The sequence below is a fragment of the Wyeomyia smithii genome, chromosome 1, assembly GCF_029784165.1.
Source record: "Wyeomyia smithii strain HCP4-BCI-WySm-NY-G18 chromosome 1, ASM2978416v1, whole genome shotgun sequence".
Classification (NCBI taxonomy): Eukaryota; Metazoa; Arthropoda; class Insecta; order Diptera; family Culicidae; genus Wyeomyia; species Wyeomyia smithii.
This window is the reverse complement of record NC_073694.1, coordinates 171,854,806-171,871,912: the sequence shown is the minus strand read 5'-3', so window position 1 is coordinate 171,871,912 and position 17,107 is coordinate 171,854,806. Positions and strand designations below refer to the sequence as shown.

General features: G+C 39.4%; 1 protein-coding gene across 5 annotated transcripts in view; it reads left to right on the top strand.

The window, feature by feature from the left end:
* Window positions 1-17,107, top strand: part of LOC129731610 (uncharacterized) — a 43,224-nt gene that overhangs the window by 11,960 nt on the left and 14,157 nt on the right. For all 5 annotated transcript variants that reach the window (XM_055691758.1, XM_055691750.1, XM_055691741.1 and 2 more), the window contains exons 3-5: window positions 1,675-1,835; window positions 1,893-2,138; window positions 2,194-2,375. In XM_055691758.1, the coding sequence (XP_055547733.1) occupies window positions 1,675-1,835; window positions 1,893-2,138; window positions 2,194-2,375 (589 nt within the window). The remainder of the gene's footprint in view (window positions 1-1,674; window positions 1,836-1,892; window positions 2,139-2,193; window positions 2,376-17,107) is intronic.

The following is a 17,107-nucleotide window of genomic DNA, read 5'->3' as shown; positions in this document are numbered from 1 at the left end:
ATCGATGGCCCTTGTCATTAGTCACGGCGTGCAGGCTATCTGGCCCGATTACCGGTCTGTTCATTGCCTCCCGACCTACCTGAGCATTCATGTCCCCAATAACGACTTTCATCAATGCGACAGTGAACGATTCGCAGTGATAAACGCTGTCATTTGCTTCTTCAAAAGTTTTTCAAAACTTTAGACATCGCTCACAAAATGCTAATCGGTCTCAGATTCGTTAGAACGCATGAACATGAGGTTTTTTTCTGAAGTGGAAGTATCTTTGCTTGCTTCCGGACTTCAGGAAAAGTTGCAGACTCAATGATAGTATTGAAAATATAGGTGAATTGTTACAAGAGTAAAGAAACAACGATTTTTGACTTGACTTGATGTCCCATATTGCTTTAACAATTTCCCATTCTTCGAATGTCCGGAACGAAAAACTGTGAGGCGAAGCGTTGTCAAAATAACGTGGTTGCCGAGGCGAGCTGTTCGTGTAGCTGGCAAGAAACATCCGGTTAATTTCATTGGGATCAAAATCACAGTCAACTGGCACCTGCTCCTTGACTACATCAAGTTGCTTAATTCGCTTCCAGAGAACTTCAGGCGGTACTCTATCGTCCAGGTCAGCGGTTCTCAACCTTTTTTTGTCCGCGTACCCCTTGGCAATATTTTTCATATCGATTGTACCCCCTGGCTTGGAATGTTCTCGCAGAGTAGGAGAGAGTACTGGTAGATCATGTTGTGGAAGTCTAGTTAAGGTTTCAAATTGAACTATGGTCATACAATGATTGCTACAGTCTTGTTTTAAGAGCAAGTTTGAACAACAAAGTATTACAAAGAAAAATTTCTTTGTCCGCTATTACTGATTTTTCTTCCGCGTACCCCCTGAAGGCTTTCTAGTACCCGCAGGGGTACACGTACCCCAGGTTGAGAACCTCTGGTCCAGGTGGTCGTGCGAGAAACGTGCTTTGGCATCCTTGATTAAAGCGTTGGTACGGTTCCTGATTGATTTGTATCGCTGTTTAGCTCGCGTCTCCGAATCCGCCGGAGCATTCAACCAATCGTTGTAAGCCAGATCACGCTCCAGTATTGACTTCCTTATATCATGGTCCAGTGGTTTGGTTCGTTGACGTTTACTTCCTGTTCGGAGTGGAATGCACTGATCATGAATTCGTTTGAGATGTCTATCGAAGATATCAAGTAATATGTTTGGAGCCAGCTGCATGGAGACTTTTTTGTCTGGTTTAATAACTCGTTAGGAGGCGACAAGAGCTGGTCTAACATTCCTTTCTGTTCCAAAACTATCAGTGTTGCTTCACATCTAACTTATTATACATCTAACTTGTTATAGTCCACATTCATTTTTTCGATAAGAGAAAAAACTCATGATTGAGGTTAGGTCTAAGACGTTAACGGTTGATGTCAGAGGGCTATCATATTAAAAACCCAATATTTATTACATATGTGTAGGATATATGTGTAGGATCATCATCTGTCACAGTTTGTAAAATAAAAACCTCTATTCTAGATGCAAGACACTTGAAGAGTCCACATTTCGCGGTGGAACGTGGGCTTGAATGTTGAATTGGAATTGAAATGATTTTTTCAATTTTTTTTAATCAACGTGAGATGTTAACTCTTCATTCAAGACTGAAAACAGAATAAGGATGAGATTATTCTGCATTTCAGATTATTCGAGATCCTGAAGGATTTGTGGCGAGCAACAGCATGCAGGATGATAATTCGGACAACGATTTGCTTGATAATGAAATCGAACAAAACCTAGCGCTGCTGGAAACGATCCTTGCAGCTGGTAATACTGCCAGTAGCAAGAGAAGCAGCTCGAAACGGTAAGCTGTGTTACTATACTCTATCGGATGCGTAGGATTTCTTTCTTGCTTTTACAGAGAACGCAGTAAATCCGTTATCAACGACGATATCGGTGGTTTCCAGTCGGCTGTTGGTGGGAGTAAAGGATCCAGTAGGAACTACCCACTGCGACGTCAGAGTGCAATATCGGATTTCAAGCCGAAGGTTTCTAAATGGACTAAAGTTAAGGCTGCTTTCAAGTGGGAAAAAACCAGTGCACTTCCAGCGAATGAAATCAAGTCCTCGGAAGCTATGATGATACCGATCAATAATGAAGTGGCACGGTAAGTTCTGCCGATATACTTTTGGCCACATGTTTGTATTTCGTTCTTTCTACAGTTATCTTCGGGTGCCATCAGTGCCATGTGTTGGGAGCTCTGGCGATTCAGTATTTAGCTCCTCGTCAGGCATAGTTGTAAGCGGAGGTTCCGGACCGGGGACTCCCGGTGAAAACAGCTTGGCTAGCTCAAACGAAGATCTTACCGATTTGATCGATGATTGCCGCAGCGGCAACGACAAAGGTAAGTACATTTGGTGTTTTTCACATTCGCAGGAATAATTGCTGTGGTTGGAATGTGTTAACCGAGGGGGCAGCATAGGCTAAAAAATGAAATATGAGCGTGTTTGGACCGTAAATCATATTTTCCAAGTATTTTCCACCATACACTCGTAAATGTGTTTGCTGTTTTAGGCGTCGCATCTGCGTTTTGTTGCAAGATCGCACGAGCGCACGGCACAACAAGACCGGTTTATAAGTGTGGCATTGGCGGCCGGTGCGATTCTAGACAGAAACTCTCTGAACAACAGAAAACTTTCTTCATTGAAAGGAGAAAAATATAGGAAAATCGTGGTGAAAAATATTTGCTTCGTCCGCGGTTGAGGAGTCAACGGAAATGTTCCAACTTTCCAAACAATGAGATTCCAGCACCTAAAATAGCAAACTGCTCTGGGTGTACGCAATACACATTCAACAGAATCTCACGCCTGACGCTGGTGTTGCTTGCATTCACTCATACGATCATTGGCCACCGGGCAGCGCGTCAGGAGATGAAAGTTTGATAAATAAACGATGCATAGGCATCACTGTACACGAAAAAAATTATGGCTATTTTAGCAACAAGCAAATGTGGTAGCTATTCGCGTAAGGATCTTGGTAGTAACCATCAAGTTGTTATCTAAATCTGATTTGGATTGTCGGATAAAAACGACCATATTTTCCATATACCTACCACTTTAACCACTGAAATGGTTAGAAATTGCTGCGGTATTTTTCTCTGTGTCGATTGGTGAAGATTCTTACGAGTACGATTAGCGTTACCTTTTCAATTGAAGGTTACTATTATATCAGACAGTTGAATGAAGAATGTTCATGAAAATGGCTAATCTACCTTTCCTTTTACAATTCTACATACTTTTGAGATGAGTGAGTTCGGTGGCCCTCTTTTCGCCTCTCTCTCCATTTCGTGAAAAAAGTGTGCAGTTTCCTGAATTCCAATTCCAACCGATGCGTTCCCTGAAAGTGAGCTTGCTTACTCTGTTCCGCATCACCGTTCCCTAGCGCAGTTTGTAACGTTAAAATGCGAAACCGAGTGCGTGCGTGTAATGTGCTATTTTTAGTTCGCCTGCATGCAGTCGAAATTTGGTGTCGATGGCCAGTCTGGCCAACAGTATACAGCTTTTTCACACTTGCATATGTTTATGCTGAATCATACACACATACGCAGCCTTCACGCTGTGTGTCCAATTAAATGGCCAGATTTTCCGTACCTTTACAATTTGATAATCGGCGACAAGTGGTTTTAGGATGGTCCATGAAGAGAATTCAGGTCAAGGGGTAATGCCCTTAAAAAATCCTTTTTGAAGCAAATACGTAATTTACGTAATATAGAGCCCCTTTCCACACATTCCAGGTTGGGTTTGTATTTGTTTAGTGTTTTTTAGTTTAAAAAAAGTAATGCAAATTGAACAAGTTGTTTCCGCAATTTTTTTCTTCTCTTGTGTTGATGACGATTGATGAATGGACATTTCGTGTCACCGCGCTAGCGAAGGTTTAACAGATACTTCCTATTTATAATTTTCGCTGGTTTTGGACTTTCACGTGTATCTGGAGGCAAATCGCGCATTATTTGAGTTGAAAATTTAAATTTAATAAAGTTTGATCACCCAAAGCTCCCCCCAATCCGTCTGCTGATTTTGCATGATGCATATCACCTGATTGCCGATATTGAATGCAAAAACGAAGCTTGCCCCAAAAACATAGTAACCATCGTCTATAATCCACCGTGTCTATAACTGGTGCTGTGCGCTCTATCACCGTAGACATTTTTCCTCTCTGTCATCGTGATCATCATCATCATCACCGTAGACACCGTAGAATCTCGGGTGTGTGTGGAAATATGTTATGACATAATCGCTTTATTTTTAAAACAACTTCTACTCGCTGCTCTTTTACCCACTTGCGCTAAGATGCGGGCGTATAGTAGAACACAGGATAGGGGTAGGATGAGAAGGTTGAGGTTCGGTTGTATCTCATGTGTAGTAAAACAATTTTACATTTTGCTGGCGGTTGCAGGGAAATTTGGAAAAGCAACGAAGCGCGATGAGGAATTTGAGAATTGAAAATAAATGAATAATTGTTCTGAACGCCGTGTGGTTAATGTACACGTAAACCCAGAAAAAAAGGAAAAAAATTTGTGAAGCATTTGATTGCAAATTTGTGCAAAAAAAAAAAACGCTGTTGAAAAGTTTTTTTTAATATAGAGAAAAAAAGGTCAACAGTTCACAGAGGTTGAAGTTCGCAATGAACATTTTGTTCTGTATTGTTGTAATATTTAAAATTTGTTAGAATGATACAATGCCTTGATTTTGAGCTGAAATTTCATACTATTGATACACAAAATCTTTCATGGGATGTAAGAAACATTTGAGTTTGCACCCTTAGAGTAGTGAGGGGCAAAAGTACACACCTTATAATTTTCACAACCAGTGTTATGATAATGACTGCAAGACAATGACAGCCAATTTTCAACTGATCCGGCTCTCATTGTATTGCACAGCTCTCTCTGCTCCGCACACGTTCGGTAAACAGTCCGACAGCAACTGACGACAGCACACATGTAACTCCAAACGTACTGTTATTTTTCATCTCGTTATGAATGTTGGTTCTTCCAAGCTGTCGCAAATGACAGCCTATAATCTTCCGACATCCTTCCGTACGAACCCGAGCGGGATGTCAGGTGAATATGATTCACGACAGTAAGGCCGATGAAAGAATGAAAAAGAGATGATGCAAAGCACGTTTTTTTCTTACGTGGGGAACAATATCAACAATGGAAACGGTTTGCTTTGTATTCAATATGCCACCGGCCTGTGAAAAAGTAGAAACGAAAAAATACGAGTCGATGACAGCCGCAGCCGATCAGCTGGCTGTCAACAGCAAAAGGACATCCTCAAAATGAGCAAACTAGGCTGTCATGTCAGAACGAACAAAATACATGCGCAAGAATGAGCTGTCGTACGCAACACAAGACAGTTTCGTTGCCTTGTGTAAGCTGTAGCTGTATATGAGCTCTCATGAATAGCTCATGCATGAAAGAGAGAAAAGTCGTCAGTATAGTGTCGCTCTCCAGTCATTTTCCTAAGCTTGTTCACAACACAATTATTGTAAACAAAATATACATAAAATTCGGTCTGTTACCAAGTTACCCCAGTTTTTCGAACTTTGTTTGTAGTAATCAATCAGTTTTTTGCTAATTTTGCACCAATTTTTTTCAGCCACTAAATGTAACAATTTAAAATCCCCTCTTCTAATACTAGGCAGTCTTATAAATACCTGAAAAATGATACACGGGAACGTTTGTTTTTGGCCAAAGTCGGTTTTTTTAACATATTTATTTATACCGTCGTATATTTGATACCGTTCGAAAAGTACTCGATCGGAGAATATCCGAAATACGCCTCAGCTTCAGCTATGAGCTTCTCATTTGAGTTAAAATGCTACCGGTGAGCAATCTCTTCAGGTTAAGTAAAACGTAATAGGCGCTGGGGACCAGGTCTGGTGAATAATGTGGCTGAGGAACCAATTCGAAGCCGATTTCATGCAATTTTGCTTGTGTAATTAAGCATGAATGAACAGGCGCATTGTCGTGATGACAAAGCGTTTTTTTCTTCTTTAAATGCGCTCGTTTTCGAAGAGCGCCACCGGGAGGATCAGAGTCCTATAGAGCGCAAATTTCATACGGATCTGTAGGCTACGGGACCTTAGTCGGCTGCGCAACGCTGCCGATATCCGTCTCTTCACCTCGTGGCTCACCTCGTTGTCACATGTCACGAGAGTACCAAGGTCCAAGATACACAAATTCGTCGACCACTTCGAATGTATTCCCATCCATCTCCACCGTAGCACCAACACCCGCAAATCAACCATGCTCTCAGCCAGCCACCGTAAAGGCTTCCTCAACTGCTTATCGGTTAACACCAATTAAATTAATATCATCCGCGAAGCCTAAAAACATGTGAGGCTTCGTGATGATGAATCCGCTCCTCTGCACACCTGCCCTTCGTATTGCACCTTCTAAAGCTATTTTGTAACAGCAACACAGTACATAGTCCGCTGTCCTGACGCTTGATATTAAATCGCCAAGCGTCGCACGTAACAGTTCAATTAGTTTTGTTGGAAAACCATGTTCAAGCTTAATTTACTACAGCTCGTTGCGTTTCACTGTATCGTACGCCGCCTTAAAGTCAACAAACAAATGATGTGTCTGCAAATTGTGTTCTCGAAGCTTGTTGAGGATCTGTCTCAAAGTGAACATTTGGTCCGTTGTAGATCGCCCCAGTCGAAAACCAAACCAATCTCCAACAAAGGCTTCCTGCAACGGCCTCAGTCGCTGAAACAGGATACGGGAAAGCCTCGATAATTACTACAGTCGAATCTTTGTCCCTTCTTGTAGATAGGGCATATGAGTTCTTCCAACCAGTCCGTAGGTAGTTGTTCCTCAGCAGGGTCGGATTCGGGTGCTGGGGGCCCGGTGCAGATATTTTCGTAGGGCCCTCTTTTCCTAAAAAATTCAGAGGTAAGAAAACTTTGAAAATTGAAATGACTGGAAGGTTACGAGCAAAAACAAAGGTCTCCACTCTTTATTCACGTCTGGCACAGGGCTGGGGGTCTCTCGTGTCGGAAGGCCCTGGGTATTTACTTTATTTCTCTTTGACCGGGGGGGGGGTCCCCCTCCCTCAAATCAGGGCCTGTTCCTCAGAGCATACCTTTAGGATAATCTGGTGCATTACACTACACATCCGCTCGCTCTTGGCTCTAAAAAGTTCGACCGGTAAGCTGTCCTTCCCAGCGGCTTTGTGGTTCTTCAGCTCTTTGCAAGCATTTTTCACCCCGTCCAACGTTGGTAGGTCCACAGCTTGTTTGTCCTCCTCAATTTATAAGCTGTTCACCTCGACGACTCTCCTACCTTCCTCATCGTTTCGCCTGACCACCTGCGATTTATCGGTAATTAGGTTCCCCTCTCTGTCATTACACATGACAGGTACTGGCCCGGTCCGGTTCCTGATTCCGTTAATCGTTCTGTAGAAGCTTCTCGTGCCGTACCTGGTGAAGCAATTCTCCATCTCCACGGTTTACGGCGGTAAAGCCTCTTTTCGGCAGCTCTTACCTCCCGATATTTCTCCCACATCTGACGCGTCAGACGATTAGCTGCTACTAACATGTTGGCGTAGGCCCGGTTCTTCTATTCCGTAACCTCTAGGCATCACCCACTACGCGTGGTTCCCATGGCCATGCTTACCACTCTCGCGCTGTTTAGCAGACCGCATCATGGATGTGCTTCCACTGCTCGTTCAGGTCCACTCCAGCTGGTTCAACGATCCGTCTATCAACTGTTCGAGTATACTCTGCAGCAACTCCTTTTGCTGATAACCTCTGGATGTTCAGACGTACCTTCCTCGCCGATATCGATTTGAATACGTTGGAAAACCGGGCGCCTATCTTGCCTACCACGAGGTAGTGATCCGAGTCGATGTTTGGCCCTTAAAAGAACCTCACATCTATGACGTCTGCAAAGTGCCGGCCGTCGATCAGCATGTGGTCGATCTGGGAGCAGGCCTATCCATTAGGGTGTCTACCGGTGTGTGCTTCCGAATGTTCAGACGTGAAAAATGGGTACTACAGATGACCATTCCCCTGGCCGCGGAGAAGTTCACTAACCTCAAGCCGTTGTCGTTAGTGGTAGAGTGAAGGCTTTCTCTACCTATAACGGGACGAAAGAACTCCTCTCGTCCGACTTGTTCGTTCATATCTCCGATGACGATCTTTAAGTCGTGTTGTGGGCACTCTCCGTACGAGCTCATAGAACTTCTCCTTTACGCAATCGGTTTTATCGATTGTCGGCGCGTGCACGTTGATAAGGCTGTAATTGAAGAATCGTCCCCTGATCCTCAATACGCATATACGGTCATTACGGAACCGACGCCTCGTTCCGCTATGTCGCAGCCAATGCAGTATATGTTGTACTTGAAAGAAGTGCCCGTGGTCGGATCAACCGCCCGGAATTCACGTTCTCCGGTTTTAGGCCAATGCACCTCTTGTAAGGCCCCCGCGCGTGCCGGCTCGAGCAGACCCAACAAATAATTTTGTTGATTTACAGCTAAAAAGGCTATCATTCAGTAGATTTCGGCTTAACAAGCCGTTATCCAAAAAAAATGTTAACTGGGGAGTCCTAATATTCCAAGTGCCAAGTTTCCAATCGTTGTCTTTTTATGTTTGCCTACGTCTCTACCGATTGTTCGATTCGTATCGTTCTCAGGATTGTTCGTAGTATGTTTATTTCGGCATGCTGTATTACTAGTCTCGTTACGGGGCTATCGTCTTGGGTGACATCGGCTTGGCGAGACATCGCATTTCATAGTTCAGCCGTCCGCATCGGATCAGTCGCTGTTTGAGCCGCCCTTAACCTGGAGAACAGACGTTCAGGCAACCTGCTCTCCAAGGAAAACAACTTCCCTTTCCCTGTCAGCATACGGCCAAGTTCCCACCGGTTCATCGATGTAGAAAAACATGGTTATAAAAAAATAAAATTTTGTCTTGCGGCTGCAGAAACTTTGTGCGTAATTTTAGTCCAAAGTGAGTTTTTCAACTGGTTCGATTTCTATGACAATCGCCAAAGAATTTCGACAAAACAAACTCAACCAATAAAACAAAACTACACGAGTTTCTTAAGTTGTTCTTTTTTCCCAAAACTGAAAAATTAGATCAAAACAGCAAACGAAATCTTTTGTGTTTACATGTGTGATCAGCTGACGTTATTATGTTGCAAATTCATACAATGTTGCCAGTTTAGTTTGCTCGTATGTTCCGAAACGTTCAATGCGTACTTTTGCCCCTAACTACTCTACGGTTAAAAGTGGTCTTAAGGGGAAAAATCTGACCATTGAAAAATATTGTGTGCCGGTTTTGCGATTGTCCAGTCCACCAAAGTAGTAAAATAGTGAGTATAACAGCATGCTGTTGAAACGACATTCCTAGACAATTCTCGTTCGAAGAACTAGGTCAATTTTCTTGTATGAATCACAGAAAAGTTGCGAAAGTGAATATTTCTGGTACGAAAATCCCGGCACACTTCTATCGTACACCGTCTGCACTGAGCGTCTGGCCGTTTTGAAAAAATGGTTTCTAGAGCGCCCATTTCGCGTACCTGTAAACAAACTTCTAAAATGTTGGCGATAGCAAAAATCGTATCTGGGAAATCTCACTTCACACTTTTCTGGCTTGCGGGGGGCGGCGGCGAGGTCCTTCCTCATTACTATACTGCTGTTCGCTCCCATCATGCTCGAAGTTGGGTAAAGCGAAAGTGTTGATTGGGAAAAGGTGCCATATTTTCTGCAGTTAGATGCCATTCTAGCGCGTGGGTAATTGCAATTGTATCACCGCACCACGTTAGGAGTTATAGTAAATAATGGTTATTTAAAGCGATGCATCTATGAGCGTTTCAGAGATGCGCGAAATGTTGAAATAGCTTGTTGGCGCCAAGCATTGGGAATTGTTTGGATAATGCTTTGTTCTCGACCATAAAGCGAGAGCGGGAAAAGTAAAAGAGAACATGGAACATCTGGATACATAAATACAGTGGCAGCGGTTAAAGGGGTAACAAGGGACGATTTTGATTATTTATTGGGGCCCCGATTGTTGTTCATATTAAGAGGCCATATCGTTTGTCATTAATGGAATTCAAACGCTTGCGCTGGAAATGAAAGCGCGCGTGTTGGGTGTGAAACTGTTTTAATCATTTTCGCTATCAACAGATACCTACTATGAACTATTTTAATTTTCGATTGTTGAGAGCAGAGAGAAAAAATACGCTCATAGCAACGGATTCATCAAGAACTTCTTTAGAGAAGGATGCGGCATTTCCCCGATTGAAAAAGCACAAATTTGCAAAGAGCATGTTTAATACCTTGACGAATTTGTTTTTGTTTTCTTGGCCGTGCTTCAAATTTTCCCATTTAGATGTGCCAGAACACGTCCAATCAGTTTTGCGGTGCCAATCCGCACGTTTTCCCCGCGCGCGGGAGATCATTATGGGTTGTATGCGCGAGGAGGTGTGTGTATATAGTAAAGTGGAACTGTGCCGTGAATGTGCGTCATCGACAGTGTTTCATAATCATAACAATTCCTTCGGATAATTGGTAGTACTTGCACAGTGACAGCAGACTATCTCTGGTTTCATACGATGTACTTACGCTCTAACCTCATATCTAGCGGAAGATTGGCGCAAAAAGGCAAGTTAATAGCACCGGTCTCTCTATTACTTTTATGCACTTTGAGTAATTTGGCTTTTGGTTTTGGATGTAATTTGTACAGAACATACTGTATTTGTTCATACGCCAACTTCCTGCCTGGCGTCAATAGGAGAAACCTTGTGGGAAACAATTAGTTTTATTGTTATTGAAACGCTCGATTTGAGTGGATGTTTACTTTCGCTCACTTTAACGTTTGCTAGGGGTGTGGAGGTCGACGGCCACGGTTTCCATACTTCGAAATAGATGTGCCCCTAGCGGGCGGGTGTAACCTGTGGACCGTCTCGAGCACGCGTTTGGCAACGTACTGCGAGGTGATTTTCTACGTCAGAAATGATCTAGATGTTACCGACCTGCTTACAGTGGCAGCCGCGAACGGGCCACAAAAGACGTGCTCTTTAATCGATCGGAGTGAAAATTAATTTTAGATAAGTTAGATTTATGACTAAAGCATGGAAGGATGCGTTCCTGCTACTTTTGAGTGAGGAAAGAAATAAAACGAATTCCGCTTGATTTGTGACGGGAAAGCCCTCAATCGATATTGTTGCTGTCACGTCGCATGATCCGTAACAATCGCTTGTCGAATTGTTATGATCTTTGTAGGAGGTTGTCGAAAATATCGTTGATTAAAAGTGCTGCTTGTATAAGCTAAATAAATACTTTTTTTCCAAATTTTGCGTGTTGATTTCATATGCTGTCATATGTAAAAACTTAAGTATGAAAATCTTACTAGCAAAAGTGATGCATTCAATTGTTCATTTTCCAACAAATCATCACTAACGCTCTTTTTTTCACAAGCCGATAGCTCATTTAGCACATTTTTGAACAACTTTGCATGACAAACTTGAAGTCCTCAAAAAGTACTACAACATTGCCGAAGAGAATATTATTCTTACTCAAACACCTTAAAGCACATTCAAGAAAATTGTCGCGATAATTTGCGAGATTGTGCTCTCACTACCTTGGTGTTTGAGTACGAGCAATGCTCTCTGCGACAATATTGTAGTAGTACTTGAGAACTTCAATTGTGCTTATTAACTGAGCTATCGGCTTGCGAAAAAAACATTGGCGCGAGTGATAATTAACATCCTTCTTTTCTAAATGTAATTTTTTGCTATTAGGGGCCATCCACATTCCACGTGGACAGATTTTTAACGATTTTGACCACCTCCTCCCCCTCCGTGGACAACTGGCCATATAAATTCTCAAAAAAATGCATGGACCGTGGACATTACCACCCCCTCCCCCCCAAAGCTGTCCACGTGGAATGTGGATGGCCCCTTAGTTGTTTTTAATTCTGACTATTACACAGTGCAACATTTTTTTTTGCCTTGGCTTCTATGTATGATTTTTTGATGAAGTTTGATGCGAAAATAAATATTTCAACTTAAGGGGCAACAATGGTGCCATTTTGAATTTTTGAGAAACCGGTAATTTTTGTGTTTTTTTCGACGCCATTTTGTTTTGAGGCCAAATATCAAAACTCTAAGAGTTTGTCCACATATTAGCATCCTTTTACCCATCTTTTGAAAAAAAAAACAGATCTTAAATCGGACAAAAACTGAGCTCAAAACGGTGATTCTACGAAACCGGTTTTGGCATAGTTTTAGTATATTTCACAAAGCAAAATAATATCGATTATTTCTGAGTATCAAGAGACAAAACGCGCGAAATGACCGATGGTCGAATATCGACCATTTCTGATTTGAATGAAACTTTGCACACGTATTTGGCTTAGCAAACTGAGCATTTTTCACAGGTGGAGAGATTTTTTACACCCATGAGTTACATTCTAAAAGGGCGTATGCCTTTCGGCACAGGTTTTATTCGAAGCATTGTAGCCCAGAAACCGTTGGTTGTATAGAAAACCTGTCTGAGAATGAGTTGTAGGGAATTAAAAATGCACCATAAAAAAAATATACACTGTACAAAAAAAAATTGTTTGTCCAAAAAAAATTAAAAATAAACATCAAATTTCAATTTAAAAAAAAAGAGTTGAATTTTTTTATTTTTTTTTAAAGAAACTTGACGTTAATATGCAACTTTTAAAAAAAAATCCAGGATGGAGAAATGAAAAATAATTTTTTTATAGTAGTTTAATTGTTTTATAAAAATTCTAATTCAAACATTTTTCAAAATATTTGTGTTCTGATGATTTTAAAAGATACAGAAAGTCATTTTGAATCAAAAAGCTCTTGGTAGTAAACATTTTAAAGGCATCGGTTTTCGAGTTAATTTAACTTTAAGCTCGAAAAATTATTAATATTTCGGAAAATACACGTTTTTCTTAGTTTGTCCATGGTTCTCCAGCAAAAACCATACGTTCATTGGAATGCTTGATCAAAAATATACAATTCATTCTTTGACAACAAAACGATTGGATAAATAACTCAAGCGCTGTACCCACACGTTCCCCCTTGCCGAATGTTCTATATATGTCGTGCAACACTACCTACTTGTTTACTAATAATAACTGTTTGTAAAGTACGCAACCAATAACGCAACTGGGTTACCTATAATATCTGTTTTCGTATATAAATACGATTGCACTACTCCACACGCAAAAGTTGGATGGTGCGAAACCAGTACAAAATTGTGCGTTTTTAGCGCAATAGTTGATGTAATTCGGAACCAGTACAATGATTGCGTGTTGGGCATAACGCAATTAATGCTCTAGCGTTTCTCCAATGTATTTGGCAGCTCCAAACTACTACACCTAAACAGTTTCAACTGGTATCAAGCAGCATTGCAAAGCGAGCGAGAAGCAAAACCAATCTCCTCCTTTCTGCTTGAGGACGAGACATATGCTACGCTTTTCAAGTCTTTTGCCCACACGCTTTCGAGATACTTTTTCTTCTTCATGCATGTATGTGACGTGTCTAGTCTTGTCGCACATACATGGAAATTCTACGAGCGAGAGAGAAATTTCTCTCGTTGCTTGAGAAAAAAGCGCGTGCACAAACATATGCTGATTTCATTCTGTGTCAATGTATTCGCAGTACAATTGTTGCGTTATGCGTTTCACACATTTATTGTGCGATTTCTGTGCAACATTTGTGCGAATCGGGAAGACACAATGATTGTACAAAACTTCAACTTTTGCGTGCAGATGTGTTAGTAACAGTTTGCATGTTGTGAAGATGAATAAAGTGAAAATAGAATACACCAAGCCCAAATGCTGTAAACCCTTTCCTGATCATCGGTGCTCATCAAGCTTACGCAAATTAAACGAAAACGTTATTGCAAAATAAAAATATTGAACAGTCAAGCTCATTTTCATACGTCTTTATCAATTTGTGATTCGTGTAGTTATTGGAATGATAGTCAAGCCACCATTCATCCCTTCGTTGTTTACTATTCAGAATCTGGAACACTTAAGAATATCAGCTTCATCATAATATCGGAAGTACTCCATCTTGACACTGTTGCGGTTCAGGTGTTCATTGCCAAATCATGAGTTTTTTAAAAACAACAATAGAGTTGAAAAAAGCGATATTAATGTCTGATGGAGCGATATTAATGTCTGATGGAAAATAGAAAAAACTTTGCAAGTCTCCGCAAGTTCAAAATAAAATATAACGTCGATGCAGAGTAGCATTTTTTTGCGACTTCTCATGTTAAAGGCCCGTGCGAAGCAATTGGTGGCTTATTAAAACGAATGGCAGGAAATGCAAGTTTAGCTAAAAAACATGAACATCCCATCACAAGCACAAAAGAATTGTATGATTGGTCTAATCAGCAAAATAATAAATGGAGCAATATTTTCAAAAAATCTATAATAATAGCTGCCACACAAAAGTATTACTATTTTGTTCCAATTCAGAGAATAAGATACAAACGAATCTGTTTTTAAAAGATGACGAATCATTTACTTATGATGTATATAAAATATAAGGTGAAACTAGTTCTGTAAAGTATCTATATCATAAAAAAATATGTTCCTAAGATAATATAACTCGAAAATAAATATTTGATTCTTATATATATTTATATCACTTAGAACATTTAACTCTTTTCTTGAGAACCGTTCGCCCAATCGTTTTGTTGTCAAAGAATGAATTGTATATTTTTGATCAAGCATTCCAATAAACGTATGGTTTTTGCTGGAGAACCATGGACAAATTAAGGAAAACGTGTATTTTCCTAAATAATTATAATTTTTCGAGCTTAAATTAGAAATAACTCGAAAACCAATGCCTTTAGAATGTTTACTACCAAGAGCTTTTTGATTCAAAATGACTTTCTGCATCTTTTAAAATTATCAGAATACAAATATTTTGAAAAATGTTTGAATTAGAATTTTTATAAAAAAATTAATCTACCATAAAAAAAAAATATTTTTCATTTCTCCATCCTGAATTTTTTTTTAAAAGTTGCGTATTAACGTCAAGTTTCTTAAAAAAAAAATAAAACGAAAATTCAACTCTTGTTTTTTTAATTGAAATTTAATGTTTATTTTTAATCTTTTTTGGTCAAAAAAAAAATTTTTTTGTACAGTGTATATTTTTTTATGATGCATTTTTAATTCCCTACAACTCATTCTCAGACAATTTTTCTATACAACCAACGGTTTCTGGGCTACAATGCTTCGAATAAAACCTGTGCCAAAAGGCATACGCCCTTTTAGAATGTAACTCATGGGTGTAAAAAATCTCTCCACCTGTGAAAAATGCTCAGTTTGCTAAGCCAAATACGTGTGCAAAGTTTCATTCAAATCAAAAATGGTCGATTAAATTTTCGCGTATTTCCAGGCGATTTGAAATGATTTTGCTCTTAATGGTAATTCGCTAATATCTTAAAGTGGTAGTCAAATTATATCTTATTTTGAGTAAAAAAGTCTTAGAAATCGAATGGTAGGTGTCTGATCAACGTAAAATGTCAGCAAAATGTCGATTTTGCCCCAATTTCCCTACAATACTAAAATAGGTTTATCTGCTGACATTTTACGAAGATTAGACATAAAAATACACAAAAAAAAAATATATATAGAAGCCAAGGCAGAAAAAAAGTTAATTTTTGTTGCACTGTGTTATTTGAATGAATTTGAATGAATTATGATCGATTTCTCAGAAAATGTCCTTGTTTGATTATTTTTATTGTCATTTTTGATTTGGCTGAAACTGTGGATAAATGTTCTTATGGGCTTGAAATGTCATTTTGTGCAATTGTTATTTTTTTGAATCACGATTCATTTGTGAAAAAGGTTTATGAAAAGAGGTTATTGATGATCTACTATATAAAAATGGAATTTCGTAACGCTTGATCTTATTGATGTTATTGCCTCCGTCTTAGTGGTGTACAGTGACCACCACCATTTTAAATCGTTCCTAATCAAAAAAATAAGCGGTGACATGTGGGTTTTTTTACATGAAAATGTTTGTTAACATTCAGGAAAGACATTTGGGGAAAAATCAAAAGTATCTGATTACTAAAACTTGAGATATCATTCACAAAACTACTTAAAACAAGCAAAAATATGACTTTTTATGCTGAATTTGCCTCTAAATCAAAATTTAAAGCTATGACATGTGATTCTTTTTTCATTAAAATGTTTGTCAACGTTCAGGAAAGACATTTGAGGAAAAATAAGAAGTATATGATTACTTAAACTTGAGATATTATTCACAAAACTACGAAAAACATGCAAATTTATGACTTTTTATGCTGAATTTGCCTCTAAATCAAAATTTAAAGCGAATAAATCTGGTTTTTTTACATTAAATGTTTGTTAACGTTCAGGAAAGACATTTGAAGAAGAGTAACAAGTATCTGTTTACTAAAACTTGAGATTTTATTCACAAAACTACGTAAAACTTGCAAAATTATGACTTTTTATGCTGAATTTGCCTTTAAGTCTAATTTCAAAGCGATGACATGTGATTCTTTTTTCATTAAAATGTTTGTTAACGTTCAGGAAAGACATGTAAGGAAAAATAATTAGTATCTGATTACTAAAACTTGACATTTTATTCACAAAACTACGTGAAACATGCAAAATTATGACTTTTTATGCTGGATTTGCCTCTGAATCAAAATTTAAAGCGATGACATGTGATTCTTTTTTCATTAAAATGTTTGTTTATGATAAAATATAAAATGTATGCTTGAAGATGATTTTCTGTGTACAGCACAACAATATTGTAGCCTTCTAATAGCGTTCTCGATCAACCAAATCAATTGAGAAAATTCGTTATCGATATTGTTTTAGCACATTTTGCATGTTGTAGGATAAGAACAACGATACACCGTGCCCCAGAGCTGAGTCGAATAAAATTGCAGTTCGAAAAGATTCTCGACATGATCGGGGATCGAACCCGATATCACAGCCGTGTGGGAGCCAATTGACATCGCCAACCACAGAGCCACGAGGACCACATACAGCATACAGAATACAGAAAATCACCTAGAAAAATTTTTTTTTAAATTTTTACGTTTTATACGATTACAT